The sequence below is a fragment of the Lactuca serriola genome, chromosome 8, assembly GCF_051521515.1.
Source record: "Lactuca serriola cultivar US96UC23 chromosome 8, Lser_US96UC23_V15, whole genome shotgun sequence".
Taxonomy (NCBI): Eukaryota; Viridiplantae; Streptophyta; class Magnoliopsida; order Asterales; family Asteraceae; genus Lactuca; species Lactuca serriola.
The window spans coordinates 272,401,297-272,420,091 of record NC_136415.1 but is presented as its reverse complement, the minus strand read 5'-3'; the positions used below and the strand labels follow the sequence as shown (position 1 = coordinate 272,420,091).

General features: G+C 35.0%; 1 protein-coding gene across 1 annotated transcript; it reads left to right on the top strand.

Moving 5' to 3' along the window:
* The first annotated feature begins 12,024 nt into the window (after positions 1–12,024).
* Positions 12,025–12,399, top strand: LOC145068095 (uncharacterized). The gene has a single exon (XM_079015084.1). The coding sequence runs from the start codon at positions 12,025–12,027 to the stop codon at positions 12,397–12,399; it is 375 nt and encodes a 124-aa protein (XP_078871210.1).
* The last annotated feature ends 6,396 nt before the right edge of the window (positions 12,400–18,795 follow it).

The window sequence follows — 18,795 nt, the reverse complement described above, 5'->3', positions numbered from 1 at the left end:
CCATGTCGGGTCGGGTAAAGTCTTACTAATTATAGTTATGGACTTAGACATTAATCCAACAGTCTCCCACTTGGATAAGTCTAAAACTATTATTGCGTATGACTTCAGGAACCAACTGGCAATCGTAGCTCTCAAAAGCTTCTGTCGAACTCTGACCTTGTCGATGAACTCTGACCTTTGTCAATGACTTGTCCATTAGATAAGGGATCATATATTCCTCCATTCTAGATATCATATGGACTGAGACATGGATTATAATCATTCTCTCTGTCCATTTGTTGTTTCCCGATTTCCGATTTATGACGACTGACTAATTGAACAAATCAAATCAGTCTTGGCCCGGCCGAGCACTTCCATTTGTCATCATCAAATCATCGAGGGGCTCACATATATCGCTTTTATCCCAAAGGTAAAAGGAATGGATAAAGTTTGACTCATATAGATTGTTCTACTACTTGTTGAATCATACACAAAGGCATGTTTTATAGCACCAAGTTACCAAATGCGTTTTCGTGCAATCAATGTACAACCAACTCATAGTAACAACTCATATCTCTAGGTTTGAAGAATATAAGATATTATCGTCTCATGATCACTCGTGATAAAATCCATGAAGTGATTCCAATGAGCGCGGGTTGAATCCAATACTCAGAACTTATGAGCACTCATGAGTGTTGTAGCCCTTTGTCCAACACCTTAGACCTCTACAAGCCAACCCATGACAGTCTTAATTCATATCTACTTCCAACATATGACCGACTGTGGATGGTTTGAATAACTTAGTCATTCCGGAAGAATAACTTAGTTTATTCGGCAAGTCAAAACATGCAAAGTGAAACACAATAATAATTGAATCCAATATGGTATCAAAACCTATGAACATAAATAAAACACCTTTTATTTATCACCATATGATTACACATTATTCATTGTATATTGTTCCAGTTATCAACTTTATTCTTCAATTTAAAACAATAGTTGTCCCATGCTCCAAGCATGTACACTATGTTTTCTAAACACTAGTCATGCCACACACTAAGTATGCATACTATGTTTGTCTATGATCTTTACTTTGTGAACTAGATCAATTGAACATAACTTCAATGATTCTCTTTTCACACTCCCAAATCCTTACTGCAAATACAAGAATTCCAAATTCATGTCATTTACTGAAATCTGTTAGATTCTAAACTTAAATGCATTGATCCTCTTGTAATGATTATGCACAAAGTCAGAAAGACTTGACAACAATCATTACAGAATATTCCAAAGGAGATCAACTCCTTGGAAACATCCTTCTTGCATTAATTTCCTAATCTTAAACAGATTGAAAATTCTAACTTTGAAACATTTCCAGATTCCATTTTGACTATCACTTCTGAACAAGAGTTGCCTCCTTACAGACTATGTCAATATGGTCCTTCCAGAATTATCAATATACTTCCAACTGTCCTTGAGCACCCAATCTTTGGTAAACCTTAGATTGTCCTCGACAATTGTTTAATCCTTTTAGTCATATCCAGTTCTAAACCTTTTCCCTTCTTAATGCCCTAGGCATTTGGAAAATTTTAGAAAGGATGAATATAGCACATGTAATCGATCCTATATCCGAAGCATATGGGAATCGATTCATGATGTCTCACATAAAGACTAAACCATTCTTTTGCTATAATATTTCCATTTCAATTTGCCAAGTGCTCATAATTCAGATTATGAAAAGGGATGCCGTAATCATAATCAAATTTTAGAACGCAAATAATGGACTCATATACAAAATTTCCTTATGTTGAGCCATTCCAACATGAAATTCATATATATCCTTGACTAAATGATTAAAACCTCACGATCTAAGCTTATAGATTTGAGATGAAGTATAATTTCCTCTCCCTTAACAACTCTTTCCTAGTTGAAACTTTTGTTTTCTATAATTAACATTGCTAACTTGCGATAATTATCATAATTATCATGCTCCCACTAACATGATGATTATTCGCATAACTCTTATGCTCCCACTAGCTTTGACATGTACTCAAAAATCAGCTGACTTTCTTACCAAAGTTCAGATTTCTGATACTAGATTATAAAACTTTATCAAAATCATACACCTTCCCTTAGATAGCACACTTGTGTGTCTAAAAAATTATGAAGAGGGATGCCGTAGTCATAATGGTTAGACCTTTTTGCCACTTCTCACAAGTCCAGGTTAGTGTGTCGGTAAACCACACACGCTCCACTAACGACTTTGAGAATGCAAATATCACAATTGCTATCTAGCTAAAATCTACTTAGTGAAAGTGTTTCCTCACCATCATTTTCATGAATCGGAGAGAAACCTTATGACACTTCAATTTAATGGTGTATGTGTTCTTATCCACATGAATTGTCAAAACCATAGTCACAACACAAGGATAATGACAAATCCAAACTCATATGGACTGAACTCAATCTTAATTTCTTGCCACCTGACAGCTCAAGGGCCTGCCATTGCTTCCAAGTTGCTGTGCAACAAATTGAGAACTCTAAGAACTCATATGCAAAACCAACTTTAACTGGAATGGGCACAGAATATGTCAACATGATAGGTTATAAACCTCAAGTCGTGTGCTAGTGAAGAACTTCAAGTTTTATTCTTGATTAGTTCTTGAGACTTTCAAGACCTTTAAGACTCCCACTATCCTCTTGACCTATAAGACTCCTTTGTCAAACATCCAAGAGATAGTGTGGATTCTAACCAAGACAAACACTTCACACAATTGGCCTAAGTTGGTCTTTGTTTTATCCAAAACATCACAACTTACCAATTTCAAATGTACAAGAGTAGAAAACTTTTACTCTTACATTTGACAAGTGTTTTAAACCTTCTTTGAGACATGTCACTCAAGATACAATCTTGGAGTATGACTCTAAGACTTGTATTGGAAGAAGTATGACTCATCTTCTTGATTTAACCATTTCAACAATTCAAGTTCCTCTTCTTAGTCATAACAATACACTAATATTTCCTTAGAGAACTAACTTTGATATAGTTTCTTAATCATTAAGATGATCAGAAAACTGATACTAAAGTACTCTCCCATCTTTTCAGATTTGAGAAACTTTTATCCTTCTGCCTAAGTTGATTCTTCTTATTCGCTCTGCCTTACATTGGAACCTTTTTCCAATGTTTCAGAGTTACACTTAAGCTTGTAAGTATAATCATATTTACTGAGCTTTAGTAAACTATGACGAATAGTCTTATCAATCTTTTGTGGTGGACTTAATCAGTGCACAAGAATGTATACTCGATCCCTTAGTCCTTTACTTGAATCACACATCCATGTGACCAAGTAATTAGTCTTAATTTTTCCAATACTTGAAAGTTCTCATTCATCATGCTATACAACTTGCATGATTCCAAGTTTCGGTCCAATTGAAACTTGGGTGATGAGAATCTTTCCTTATTTGGTAAACTTAGACATTACCACAAATGAAAGAATCAATTTCATACTTCCACTCTTGCTATTGATGGAATCATATAAGCAACAATTCTTCCTCAAATGCCATTGTAAGGATATTTTAAAATAAATAAAATCAAAAATTTTCCTTTTATTTTAAAACTTTGCAGAAAAACTTATCCTTACAATCCATATGAAAACTTGTTGTTATCTATTCCTAAGCAATATCTCATAACTCCTAAGAAGTAGCTCAAGAATCCGATCTTCAAACTACGCGATAGAAATCCATCTACGCCATCAGATTCAACATATTCTTTCTTTAAGTTTCTTCACTTTTCTTTGATTCTTAAAACATCACCATGTGACCCAGTCACATCATGTATCAAGAATCTCATTATAGAAACTTAACAGAGTTAGATAGTGGACTTTACCTGAAGTAGAGTCAAACTTATTGACTTTAACATCCTTAGGTAAATTTGGCAGCTTCGCAACCAATGCCCCTTCCTTTGGCAATATAAACATATGAACCCTTTGATAATGGTACACGGGACTATCACAGACTTAGCTTTTTCTCTTTACCATTTGGTCAACCGAGTTGACTATGGTCGATCCCTTTCCATTGGGAAGAGAATGCTTTTCTAGATTTCCTGTGTCACTATTGTCAATGTCCGTCAAGTTTTAAGAGGTTGATCTGATCAAATAGATAAGATCATTAAGGGTCTTGTCATAGTCTGTTTCATAGGTGTCCCAAAAGAACTCACTATGTGACTTAGAAAGTGATTGAACCACCAACTTTCTCAAGACTTTGACACCCAACTCTCCTGGCTTGTCAATATGTGCCTACATCTCCAAGACGTGACCACACCTAGACCTTGCCTTGCCAAATGGGCTTGAGTGACATTAAACTTTTCAAGAACTTGTGGGTTGGGGAGAATAATTGGAGGAGGTGAATGAAGTATGATTTCCAAGGGACATCATCTTCATTTAGGAAAGCTTGTTTCAAGAGATTTGGGAAGATCATAAATGTCTAAACCAGACATCTTTTGGGAGATATTCAAGATAGTTGATCTTAAGTCCTTAATATAACACCCAATATGAAATATTAAGGCTAGGACCCAACAAACTATTTTATAACTTAGAAGAGGTATGCCGTTACCCAAGATATAAAATATTTGAAGGTAGGTAAATGACGATTCACCAATTTCCACCTTGAAAAACAAAATAATAATTAGGTTTTTTTAATTGGTTTTGAAACTCCTAGATCTTTGAGATTCATTGAACTGTTCAATGGCATGTTTCATTCTCGAGTGTGCCCTTCAGGTTTTGTGACTGGGATGCCGAGGATCACAAAACAAGGTGTGAAGTAACCATGCAAATTACTTGGTACCCTTAAGTGTTTACCCCTCAATCGATGTGCCGGTTAACCACACACGCTCCATCGATACTATGATAAACATTAAGTTACCCTTTGCTTACCTTGTTAAACACGAGTTAGTGTGCCGGTTAACCACACACGCTCCACTAACCGACTTAAACAAAGTGCAAAGTGTAATTTCATGGATTAGCACCTTATTCACATTTTCCTAAGTAACTAAGATTGGGTATTTATAAAAGGTTTAGTTACTTAGTATTTATCATTAATACTTTTAATGAAGGGAGAATTCTAGTCCTGTCAAACCCGTTCGGCTAACGACCCTCCACCAGTCAAGCAAGCGGTGGGTGAGAGTGGACACCCATTAAGTTGCCATTTTATAGGCAACAACCTTATACCAACCTTATAGACTGGCTTCGTGAATGAGGCGTACTAGCGGTAAGACTGACTTTACTCTTATATATATATATATATATATATATATATATATATATATATTATTATTATTAACTAATAATATTATAAAGTATAACGGTTGAATTTTAACTTTTAAAATTCTAAGGGCTAACTTGGAATTAAAGTATTCATAAGAGAAAACTTTACAAATTCCAAAACTTGAAGGCAAGTTTTGAAACTATTCAAAACTAATTAATTCCATGATTTATGTGTTTAAAGTAGTTTTAATCCAAAAACTCTTCAAGTTCCATAACTTGAGGACAAGTTATGGAAGACTTTAAACTAATAAAAGAATTACTTTTCTTTATTTTATAACTTATGCAATTAATTAAGGTTACACTTTATTTATTTATTTATTAACGAAGTGACTCTTGAACCTCCATAACTTAAGGACAAGAATCTTCATATTTTGTAACCATTGCCAACTTTTATGAGTTTTATGAAACTTAAATGTGACTTTTCATATAACTTGAGGACAAGTTACAAAAACACATTTTAGAATCACCTCTTAGATTAATTTGGATTGAAAACAACTATTTCACTCAACTTTCTATTAATCTAAGCAACTCATAAGAACAAGATAATTCAAATCAAACTTTTTCATGTAATTAGTCTAAACCTTAAACTAATACAAAACATGAATCTATTGACAATTATCTTTGAAATTGGATTAGCATGAACATTACCACATCAAAAACAAGTTTATAAGTTCAAAAAAATCTTAGGGTAATGTTCCTAGTCCAATAACAGCCAAAAAAGTCGAATTTATGCTGTCTGGGGGTCCAACTCGTCGAGTGCATGAACCAACTCGGCGAGTTGGATCGATTTGATCACTTTTTAGGCATGGACTCGCCGAGTCTCCTAATGGACTCGCCGAGTCTGATGATCAGACAGCAACAACTTCGATTTTTTAAGCAGTTTTGCAAGTATAACAAGAAAACAAGCCTAGGCTCTGATACCACTATTGGGTTTTGAGCATTCTAACACTCCTAAGTGTACATGCAACCCTAAATACCTTAGATCTATGTTTTCTCTATTATACATGCAAATAAGAACTTTCCAAGGTATTATCCTAATCTAGCATACAAAACAATGAGAGTAACAAGATAGAATACATACCTTTTTGATGTAGAAAGTCTTCATGAAGCTTGAGTGTCTAGTGCCCCAAGTGTGACACCTCAAATGGTTCACACAACACCAAATACACTTGGAATAACTTGAGAGAAATCTACACTTCATGAAATCGGCTAGCCCTTCCATTACTCACACTAAGTGGCCGATTTTGTCAAGAATAAGATCTTTATATAGTGTTACAATTAGGGTAAACCCTAATTGTCATGACTTTCCATTTCCTTGGATCCATGGGTTCAAATACACCATGGAGCATCCATGGACCATCCTATGGGTTTTAGCCCAACTTGATTATGCATGGAGCATTAGCCCACTATACAAGTATGGATGATTTACACAATCAACCCATATATTTAATTAGTCTTCTTTTGATCACTTAATTAATCCTAGATTAATTCTTGATTAATACTAATTAAATAATCTTATTATTCTTATTATTAATATACTGGAACTTATAATATATTAATAATCCTAAGTGTCTTATTTCTCTCATTATAGTCTATCCAAGTGCATGATGCCATGCAACCCAAATGGACCATGCTGGGTCGGGTCAAGTCTTACCAATTATAGTTATGGACTTAGACATTAATCCAACAGACCTACCTCTGGGAAAAAGGTAAAGGGTAAAGATGTAAACTCAGATAAAGTTAAATGCACATGGAAACTTCATGCATCTAGTTCAAGTGAACAGGACTATTGGTTTATTAAGACCTATAATCAGAAACACATCTGCCTCCAAACACGAAAAATCAGATCTTGCACAACAACATTTCTTTCCAAACGTATTATGGATCAAATTGAAGCTAATCATGGACTGCCTGTTCGTGCCCTACAAGAGCAATTCCAATCAACTTATTGTCACACCCCGCTAAAGCGGAAACGCAAGGTATGACAGCGATAACGGTTTCAATGCAAAAGATAAAGATACATCACCATAACAATATTTAAAAGTTACAACCCATAGCTTCAAACGAAACAGAATACAAGTTTTTCAAAATAACATTGTTCAAAATATAACTTCATAATAGCTTCAACACGATGCAGCATGCTCTATGATGATGAATCTTTACATTCACTTACTAATGATTTCCTGAAAAAGCATGTAAAACGAGCGTCAACTATGAAAATAGTTGGTGAGTATCACAAGTTTATAAAAGCGAGCTTGAAATAATGCTTTTCGTAAGTACAAGTACATTGCTTTAATGATACAAAGATGATTGCTATTAAGGAATACAAGTTTATTGCTATAACGAGAAACGCGTTTGTATGTGTATGAGCAAACAATGAGTCTCAACCAAACCTATGACTGAAGCCCTATCGAGATCTATGCTTATCGTTCCATAGATGAATATGGTATCATGCACTCCAGCGATTCGGGCGAGTGAGGAGTTGTCAATTCCTAATAGCGCTATCCATAATGACCATTGGCTCAAAGAGTTAATGGTTAGAGATAAGGGAAGGGCCTTAGTACGATAAGTTCTCATGTTCCGTGTTGCATAGACATACATAAAGAAACATAGCAATACAATAGCAATCATGTTTGATACAAATCAATTTAAATACAACATGCAAACAATAGTTTTTCTGGACATGCTTTTCCACCCCAAAACATAAAAACTGAAAATAGGGGAGTGCGTGAATACTCACGATGTTTTGTGTAGACACAAGCGGTACTTCGGGATGCACCAACGTCTTACTACCGGGATCCTACGACATCAAACACACGCACTAGTGAGTTTCCATGTCGATATCTAATGCTAATATACTAAATTCTACATATAGGGAAATGCCAATTTATGTTTTAGTATTGGATTTTATATCAATTAGTTACACTTTTTCTGAAGTAATGAAATTCTATATATCGGGCGATTAATTACAACCTTGGAATATAAACTTTCCAAATTTTTAAGTCCTTATTACAACATAAATTCACGAAAATAGCATTCGAGGGATAAAAATTCTCAAACTTTTTATTTAACTGCTATTACACAATACAATGCTGGGAAAAAATATAAAAATGGATTTTCAAGCTGTTTAATGATATTTTATGATTTAAGGGCATTTATTCCAATAAAAATTGAAATAAATAGAAAACAGTTTCCGAAATTAGCCAAACTTTTTATTTAATTGTTATTACACATAACTACACTGGGAAAAATATAAAAGATATTTTTCAGTGGTTATTTGTATTTTTCCTTGTTTTATTTCTTTAAATAGTCATTAATTAAAGAAATAATATTAAACAGTTAAAATAAATCACCATAAATTTTTGTAACATCATTTACAGTATAAATATCCTGGGAAAAATATAAAAAGTGGTTTTCATAATGTATAAACCGGTTTTGGGTAATTATGTATATTTAAGTGTATTTTAGTGCAATTAACTTTAGAAAATAAGAGAAAAATAGTTTACAGTAGAGAAAAATATTCAAAATTTTTATGTAACCTCCTACTGTATAATATTATATCCTGGTAAAGTTTCATGAATTTTGGATAATCAGAACTATTTTTCCCATTTTTAGACCATTTTAATTACCAAGAATTGGTAAAAATAGTAAGACATGATGAAAAATCTTGAAATTATTTTCTGAAGTCACCCATAACAGTTAAGGTATGCAAAAATTGTTAGATACAATTTTCATATCCTCTAAGGTGGTTTTGTAATTTATCATGTCCTAAATAAAAGAAAATTAGAAATCGTATTAAACAGTAACAAAAATTTCTGAAATTTGGTGAGGGGTCATTATTCCCCATAATTATCATCCATGAATTTATTTAGGATTTATTGACCTCTGGAAGTATTTTATATGATTTATGCCCTTGGTTTTAGCAATAACTCTAATAAATCAAAGAAATAACAAAAGCTCTTGAAATTTTCCAGATTATCTCATGCATGCAAGGGCTTTCAAAAGGAAAAATGTAAAAAAAATGTATTCAGAAGAGAAATGAGGGTAATGATTCCAAACAATTTAAGAAAAGTTGCATGCAATAATGCATGAAGTCTAGATGTGGCTGAAGTTCATGAATTTGTGTAGCCCATTCTGTGAGGTTTTAAGCCACGAAATTTCAACCATCATTCACTAGATATGTTAAGTTTCTAAGGTATTTTTCCTCAGATTTATGGTTGGGTTTAAGGCCATTGTTTAAGCAAGATAAAAATAGTGATCACAGAAAAAGAGCTGTATGCGCAACCTTTTTGTAAAATCTGCCAAAAATCGGATATTTAATATTTTACAGTAAGACCAGTTGGGTTTGAAAGTTAATTCGTGGAACTAACCAATACAAAAAGAATATCATGATTTGGTTAAGAAATGACTGAGTTATGACTGTTCAAAGTCGAACAAAGTAATCTGGCAGATTGCATGTTTGCTTGTGTGCATTATTAAGGTATTTCAACAAGAACATCATGCATGTCTTTGGTAAGGCCCGATTTCTAATATATGCATGGAATGAATGAGCATCCAAGATGTACTAGAAATGGTTTAAATGCTTTTGTTCATGCATGAACACAAAAGAAATGGAGAAGAACATGAAATATTAGGTTTTGATGTCACATGATCATATGTGCATCTTTTCCACTCCTTGCATGGGTTTGATCCCGGATTTTCACCATCTTTAACACATGCATTGTGTTATGGTGAGAATCTACAAACCACAAGGGGAGAATAAAGATTTCTATCCATGGAAAGGCATAGAATCCGAAAAGTAGAGAAGATTAAGAAGAAAAGAAGTTTAACCATGAAACTATGGAAGAAGATGTTGTTGTTTACCTTGGTTTTGACCTTGAGAGAAGTAGGAACACTTCAAGGGCTTCACAATCTCGAAATTTTGCAGAGAATTGAGAGGATTTTCGTGAGTTTAGAGAGAGGGAAGAAGAGAGTGAAGTGTGTGAAGAGAGTGAAGTGAGAGAGTGAAGAGGGAAGAGGTGGAGTAAAGGTTTAAGCTTAATGATTGTGTTTTGGGGAAGAGAGAGGGCATGGGGAGAGGTGATGGCCGGTTTTTGCATGCATTTTGGCCTCCTCTCTCCTAAATTTTAAACTTTATAAAATTCCCTCCTAAATCTTTATAAAAATCCTAATTTTATAAAAGTGTTTATTAAGCAAATTTGGATTTATTTAAAATCTTGTTTTCAACAAATAAATTATGATTAATACTTGGTTATTTAATTTCTATTTCATTGACTATAATTCATAATTGATTAATAAAAATTTGATATTAGGAAGTTTATAGCCAAATTTTATAAAGTTTTTAAGCTTTATAATTTATAACTTTGGATTTTTGGCTCTTTAGGGTTTTTGGACTATTGTTTGATTTTCAACAACATGTTGAAGTATAATTAGAATGTTTTAATTTATTTTTAGAGTTTTATACCCTATTTCAATTATAACAAAGCTTGAGGCTTTATTAATTATAGTATTGGCATTTCCTATTGTAGCTAAGCGACTTACTAGAATTGTAAGTATCAAGTATATTAGTCCTAGACCTCAGTTGGATCCTAGTTTATGCAAGATTTTTGACCTAATCTATACTACTAGGTCATGGCATGTTGTGCATGAATGGTTTTTATAGAGATGCATGAGTCCGAGAATGACCTGAATTGGCAGTTGTCACACTTATGGAGTTAGTATTTCAAAAGAGAAAGCATTTAGGGCAAAAGCATTAGCCACCAAAAATGTTGCAGGGGATTATGTAAAGCAATATGCAGCTTTGAGAGATTATGTACTAGAGCTACAAAAGACAAATGAAGGTACAACTATAAAGATTGATGTGGTTTCTGAACCTGTGGTTTCATCCCCAACCAGGCAATTCAGAAGGATATACGTGTGTTTAGGTCCTTTGAAGAAAGGTTTTAAGGCAGGTTTGAGAGAATTTTTAGGCTTAGATGGAGCTTTCATGAAGGGACCTTTCCCAGGTCAAATACTAAGTGCAGTTGGTGTTGATTCCAACAATGGAACCTACCCATTGGCATATGCTGTTGTTGAAAGTGAAACACTTCAAGTTGGAAATGGTTTCTTCAGTGTCTTGTAGAAGATCTTGACTTGTATTCAAATTCCAACTTCACCTTTATCAGTGATAGACAGAAGGTACTATAGTTACATTTAATATTGCATACTAGTTTCATTACAGACTAATGCTAATTTCTTATTTTGTTTTGGTGAAAACAAGGTCTTCTATCAGCCATAGAACAATTGTTCCCTAATGCAGAACACGGGTTCTATATTAGACACATATACCAAAACATGAGGAAGTTATTTAAGACTACAGAGTACAAGGAGTATTTTTGGAGGTGTGCTACAGCCACCACCATACCAGAGTTTGAAGCTGTAATCGTAGAGCTAAGGAATTATGACATAGAAGCATATCAGTGGCTCTTGAAAATCCCTCCACATCATTGGGCTAGAAGTCATTTTTTAGGTATTTTCTCAATTTGTTGTCTTATTTTTTATTGTAGTATAGATATACACTAACTGTTGTTTTGTTAATGAACTATTAGGAAGGGCAATTTCAGACATGTTATTGAATAACCTTTGTGAAGTGTTCAATAGCAAACTTGTTAAAGGGAGAGACAAACCCATTATCAGTTGTTTGTAGTTCATCAGAGAGTACCTTATGAAGAGAGTATGCAATGTGATGAAGGTGTTAAACAAGTGTCAAGGTCCATTAACTCCAACTGGTACTAGGATTTTGGAAACAAACACAACACTAGCTAGTAAGTATCATGCACGATGGAATGGGGGACAAAAGTATCAGGTTAAAGGTCCATGGAATGATCAGCATGTGGTGGACATGGAGAAATGGGAGTGTAGTTGTAGAAAGTGGGAGCTTACAGGAATTCCTTGCAAACATGCAATTGCAAGCCTAAATGAAATGGCAGACAATAATGAAAAGGTGGGAGAACTATACACCTATGTGCATAAGGTGTATTGGCTTGATACATGGAAAGAGATGTACTCCTTCAAGGTGGAGCCTATCAAAGGTAGAGCCATGTGGCCTAAGAGTGTGTAACGTCCCATCTTCAACCGACTCGACGAGCTGTTCATCCCACTCGTCGAGTTCCTCCTCATCTTCAAGCTACTCGCCGAGTCCACTTGAAGGACTCGCCGAGTCCATTCGGATCTACTTACATGCAGAGGACTTTCGAGTCATACATGGACTCCAAACTGTAGATCTACCCTTCCCAAGCCTATTCCCCACGTAAAGTTGCAAACTTTACGTGTAGAGAAGGAGATCTAGGCACAATCCACCATAAACTAGGGTTTAAGACCAAGAGGCTCCAAAATCCACCCAAGGGCTGATACTTTACGGGATTCTAAGCCAAAACAAGCATGGATCTGAGGTAGCAACCTCAGATCTGGACCCCAAGCTCGAAATTGATCTTAGACATGGCTTAAAAGCCCCAAAACTCATAACCAAGGAAGATCTAAAGGAGAGAAACGAATTAATACCTTCAAATGCTCTGAAATGTTCCCCAAACTTCGGATCCAAGGCCACTCCTTGATGCTTCAACGATTCCCACTTCTTCTTCTTCTCAATCACTCAAAAATGGCTAAAAGCTTGAATGAGCATAATGGAGGCTTAGGGTGCCGCGTTCTGGGTGTGAGAGGCAGTAAAGGAGCCCTAGGAAGAAGAATGAGGTGATTAAATAGGCTCCAAGCCCCAGCTTTAGGGTTTTCCTCGCACAGACCAGACTCGCCGAGTCACCTTGGCCGACTTGCCGAGTCGGTCACTTACTCCTCGACTCGGATCCCGCTCGGACTCGCCGAGTCCCTCCTTGGACTCGCCGAGTCGACCCCTAAACTTAGGGTTTTCTTTCCTTTCTTGGCCTTCAAAACTTTGGGTGTTACAGAGTGACTGCCCAACAACTCTTGTGCCTCCACCACACAACAAAGCTATAGGCAGGCCAAAAAAGAAAAGAAGGATTACAGCAGAGGAAAGGATTGAAATCCAGCAACGTAAGAGGCAAGCAAACAGTCAAAGTCAAAATGATAATGAAACTCAATCACTGAGCAGGAAGTTTTTGACTGTGACATGTAGTAAGTGTAAGCAAAAGGGTCACAATGCCAGGACCTGCAAGGCCAAAGATGGGAATTGATGTTTAAGTACTTTTTATGTTTGTGAAGACTTGTTAGTGCACTTTAGTTGGTACTTTGTTGCCTTTTTTTGTTCCATTTTGATAATGTACTTTGATGCCCTTTTGATAATGTACTTTAATGCCCTTTGTTGGTAATGATTGTGTTTTGGCATTTATCTGTTATGGTCCCTTTTGGTAATGTTGTTTGCTATTTGTTTATGTTGTACTGTCAAAGCATGAAGATGTTATGGCAATGTACTTAATGTATGCATGTAAAACCATTACAATTGCATATTCAAGCATAGAGAAAAACCATTACACTTGCATATCATGTCAAGATCAAACCTTTATAATTTCATATTCATAAAAGGATAAAACCATTACACTTCCCATTGTCATAAAAGCATTACATATACAATGATCCAAAAGATAACACTTACAACATATATAAACCACAATTAAACCTTCTAGCACCAAAAGACAACATTTTTAAGTGGTTACTACCAACAAAAAAGTCCTAACCTCTAATTCCTATTTCCAAAACAGCACAAACAACATAAACAAAACCCACGAGACAAGCAAACACATCTTCAGCTGACCCACTTCAACCTCATACCTATTCATTGTTCTTAATAGTCCTGGTATGATAACAGTTGATCTTTGACACATAGGGGGATCGAACCACCCCAAAAATCCACATCTGGATCCCTACAAGAATACATTAAAGTAGAAGAGTTATTGCATAACTACCGAAATATCATAACCTAATATGAGTTTGCTTACCATTTTAGGGCATGCATAGAAACGAAGACCAGGGTTTCGTGAGGTCCATGAGGTTCGCACAACAGCAACGTTCCCACAGAAGCAGAGCACCATTTTTGAATCTTGTAGCAGTAGAAGTAGACGAGAGACGAAGAAGAAGAATCCTTTGAGAGACGAAGAAGAAACCCTTTTTGCTGCTTCTTTGTAAATAAAAATGAAGAAGAAGAAGAGGATTGCGTATGAGTATGTATATAAAGGAGAAATATGATATTATTTAAAATAAGTACCTAAAATGACCAAAATGCCCTCACATGGAGGGCACGTGAAGGCACTAACGGCTCCAAACAAACGGGCAATGACAGAATGGACTAAAAACCCATGAAAACCTTGATTTTGGACCTTTGGTGCAAGCTGGAAACTTTTTGGACCCCATCCCAAGGTTTTGGCAAACCACAAGGACCAAATTTGCAGTTTTGTCTAACCATTTTCTAGTTTTAACCTTGTTGTTCCTGTTCTTACAAAAATCATAGAAAAATCATTTGAAGTCGAAATTAGAATCCGTAAATTCTGAGAGCTTAGAAAATGTGTCTATTTTATTCATAATTTTTATCATGATTTTTAGTGACCTTTAACTTGTGTAAAAATGTCCAACTTTACAGACTAGTCCGAAGTGGTTTTTGAAATGATAGGCTATTTTGTAAATATCGCCATAAATTTAGAAAAATCATGTAAAGATGTGAAAGTAGTCATTTTAAAGGTATTAACCTGAAATATTTGCATATTAAACAGTTTTGGAAAATAAAAAGATTATGAAGGTCAAAACAGTCCATGAATGGGACTCAAATTTCCTGTTGAAAGCTGATGATAGAATTTAAGTTATATTATGGTGATTTAACTTGTATCCCCCCCCCCCTCTAAAAACTTAAGAAAAACGTGAAAAGATAGGGGTATGAACTCACCTTGTGTGTTCTTAGTGGATGGATGTTGAAGAAAAAAAGTGTTCTACTCAAGAACACTTAGAAGATGCCTTGAAGATTCGAAGATCTAACATGAATGTGATGATGCTTGTGTAGGATATCTACGATTTGAGTAGAAGAGAGTGAAATAATCATATGGAGAATGATAATACTTACCAAAAGTAGAAGAAAAGATTAGATAATAGCCTTGAATCTCGAAATTTTAGAGAGAGAATTGAGAGAGAAAGGTGTTTGTCTTTTGGAGGAAAATGAGAGAAATGAGATGAGAAAGGAGGACTTTCCAACCCTTGACCAAGTGTGTGGCTGGAAAATGGTGGGAAAAAGTACTATGGAATGACTAGGTATGGTGGAAAGGCAAGGGTTGGTCATGGAGTGGGCATGGGGTGGTTGCTTGTGTCATACACTAAAGCAAAGTCAACACTCCACCAATAATATCCCACCCACTATATTTCATTCTTAGGCAAAGATTTTCTTCCAAAAATGATTAAAATATATTTATTTAGGGTCTTATATACCGAAATACGAGTTTGGGTGAAAATCCCATGCTAAAACGAGCTTAAAACATGAAAGTAGTCGAAAACCGGGCAAAAAGGGTAGTTCTGCGAAGCTTCTCGCAATGGGGCCGAAGGTGGCGAGGCTCAGTCCTAAGGTGGTTGAGAACCGAAGGTTGGGATTCAGTTGCTTGGGGAGGACCGAAGGCAAACTTGTCAGACCCGAGCTTGTCAGAAGCGAACCTAGGCGAGAAGCAAAATAGACCGAACCCGAAGGTGACTTCCGTCCTTAAGAGGCTTCGGCTCTAGAGTAGTTTCGGTCCTAGAGAAGCTTCGGTTCTAAGGAGGCTTCGGCCCAAAATGGCTATTTTCAAGGTTTCTTCCCGTTTCGAGCGGTTTGTGACCGGGTTAAGGGTCGGGATGACCCAAATGATTATAAAAAGTTGAAAGAAGTTTTGAGAGAGATTTGGGAGAGATTTCACATACTTAGAGAGATTTAGGAGAGATTTCACATACTTGGAGAGGTTTCTCATACTTAGAGAGATTTGGGAGAGATTTCACATACTTAGAGAGATTTAGGAGAGATTTTTAATAGAGAGAGATAGAGTGAAAGAGATTGGGAGAGGCTTATTTTGTGACCTTTTTGAGTGTCCGGCTTCGCAACGCAAGGTCCGTAAACCCCGTTAAGCAATGTTTAAGGATCTTAGACACTCCCGATGAGTATGCAATAATGTTTTATCGCTTTGGTTCACTATTTACCACAGTTTTAGGTTAAAGAAATCTAGATACACGAACTTTCCAAATGATGATTCCTCGTTAGAATAATGATTTGTGCAGTAATTACATAAGGTGAACCCTAGTATAGAAGGGCTAATTGAGTTGACCGGTTTGACTTGTTGACTTTATTTGATTTTGACTTGACTAGAATTTGACAGTTGTCACATCAATAAATACCTTATCTCCATGAATAGCCTTGATAACTCTAGCCTAAAGGCCTTGAGTATTAGAAAGGATTTGTCACACCCACTTAGGGATGTCAAAACCCGTGGGACCCCGCTCCTGCGGGACCCCGTTACCATAAGGGACTAAATTTTTAAAAAATCGGGAGCGGGAGCGGGGGCGGGCGCACATTTAAACCCCGTTTATTTTTGGGACCGGGGTCGGGAGTTGGTATTTCCATCCCGTACTCCCGCGGGGGTCCAGTTGTACATTTATGTAAAAAATATATATTTAATATAAAATATATTCACAAAATATATTTTCTAATTTTAGGTTTATTGTAGATTTCACTTTCCCGTTTCCAATTAATGGATGTTGAAGATGTAGCGAATTGATCATATATTTTTTGACATGTAATTATTTTATATTTGTAATGTTAGATTTGTCGTATTTTATATTTGTAAGATTGTTGGAATTGTCGTTTTGTAATGTTGGATTAATAATTGTGGATTTTTAATATTTTAGTTTCTAAAAGATTAGGTTTTAAGCTTTTAAAGTTATTAAAAATAGTTTTTTAAGCCTAAAACAAAGCAGTTTTTTAGCAAAAAAAAATCGAATTTTAAGTCTATAAACCGGGGGAACCGAGGGAACGGGGGCGGGGGCAACAACTGATTTTGGGAGCAGGGGCGAGGACAGCTATTTTCGCTCCCGTTTGGTCCCATTGACATCCCTACACCCACTTGAAAAGAAGAGCGCGACTAAGAGCAAAATACTACTCACATACAAACCTCCATTCTTCTTAGAAGCTAACACCTTAAGCCAATTAATGTAAGTCATCTTTTTCTCTTCCAAATCCGCCCCTATGAAGAAATTGTTGAGTAAGGGTGTTTATGGGGCGGTTTGGTTCAGTTATTGGTCAAAACCGAACCATAACCATTATGATTGGTTAATACATTTTGGTAGCCATTGGGTATGGTTAATATTGGTTATCATTAATGGTTTTTGTTGGTTAACGGTTTTGGTTAATGATTAATATTGGTTAACCATAATGTTCAAAATAATATAAATGGCGAAAATATATTGACATAAAAAATGAAAACGGAATACAAAAAAGTCCTCGACGCCAATGTTTGTAACCTAGCTTATAGTAACAGAATAAAATATGTACATTTGATACTAAGAGTGATATAACACACGGTCACATTAAAAAAAACATTCAATAAAAATATAAAACATTAAAAGAAATTGATATTAATAATTTCATATATTGATAATTAATATTAACATTAAAATAAAACAAAACATTCATACAGGTTCAATGCGATTAAATCAAAAACTATAAAATAAAATAGCCAAACATTTATATTATGTGTTATCTCGATAAAAAAAATTCAATCACTCATATACATTTAATGTGATTAAGTTAAAAAATCCTTGGAATAAGTCTATAAAGTCAAAACAATCTTTGATTATGATTAACGGTGTGAGAAGCTTCTATTTAGGATTATGAGTGTGAAGATTAAACTAATTGTGATTAATGTTTACAAATTGTAGAATTAGCCAACTAGGAATTACAACATTAGTGAATAATCTAACTATTGACATGATTGGAAGATTGTGAGTGTCTGCGTGATAAGTAAGGATTAATGAATTATATTTTGAAATTTTAAAGGATCTTAAATAAGTTTGACTAAATTATTTTATATATAATCTATAAAAATTATATATTAAAATATAAAGTTAGCAGTTCGGTTAATAATGGTTCGGTTAACCTATAAAACCATAACCGAACTGTTAGCTATCAGTTAACAAAAATTAGAAACCGAATCAACGATTTTTAAAATGGTTCGGTTATATCAGTTAATTTGGTTTTGATTCGGTTTTTCGGTTATTATGTTCACCCATATTATTGAGTATAGCTTCAATTTTCTACAAAATAATAAGAAGGGAACCCAAGACTACCATGATTAAAGCCAAATGACCATTGACAAATAAAGTTGGAAATTTCCATTTAGAAACTTTAGCCACCACTTTCAAAACCATCTCTTTCCAAGTAGAGAAAGGATTCATATTTCCGCCAACCACCAAACCAAGATAAAAAAAAAATAGAGTCTTCATGATAGCACAACCAATATGATTCTCCAAATGATTAACCTGATTA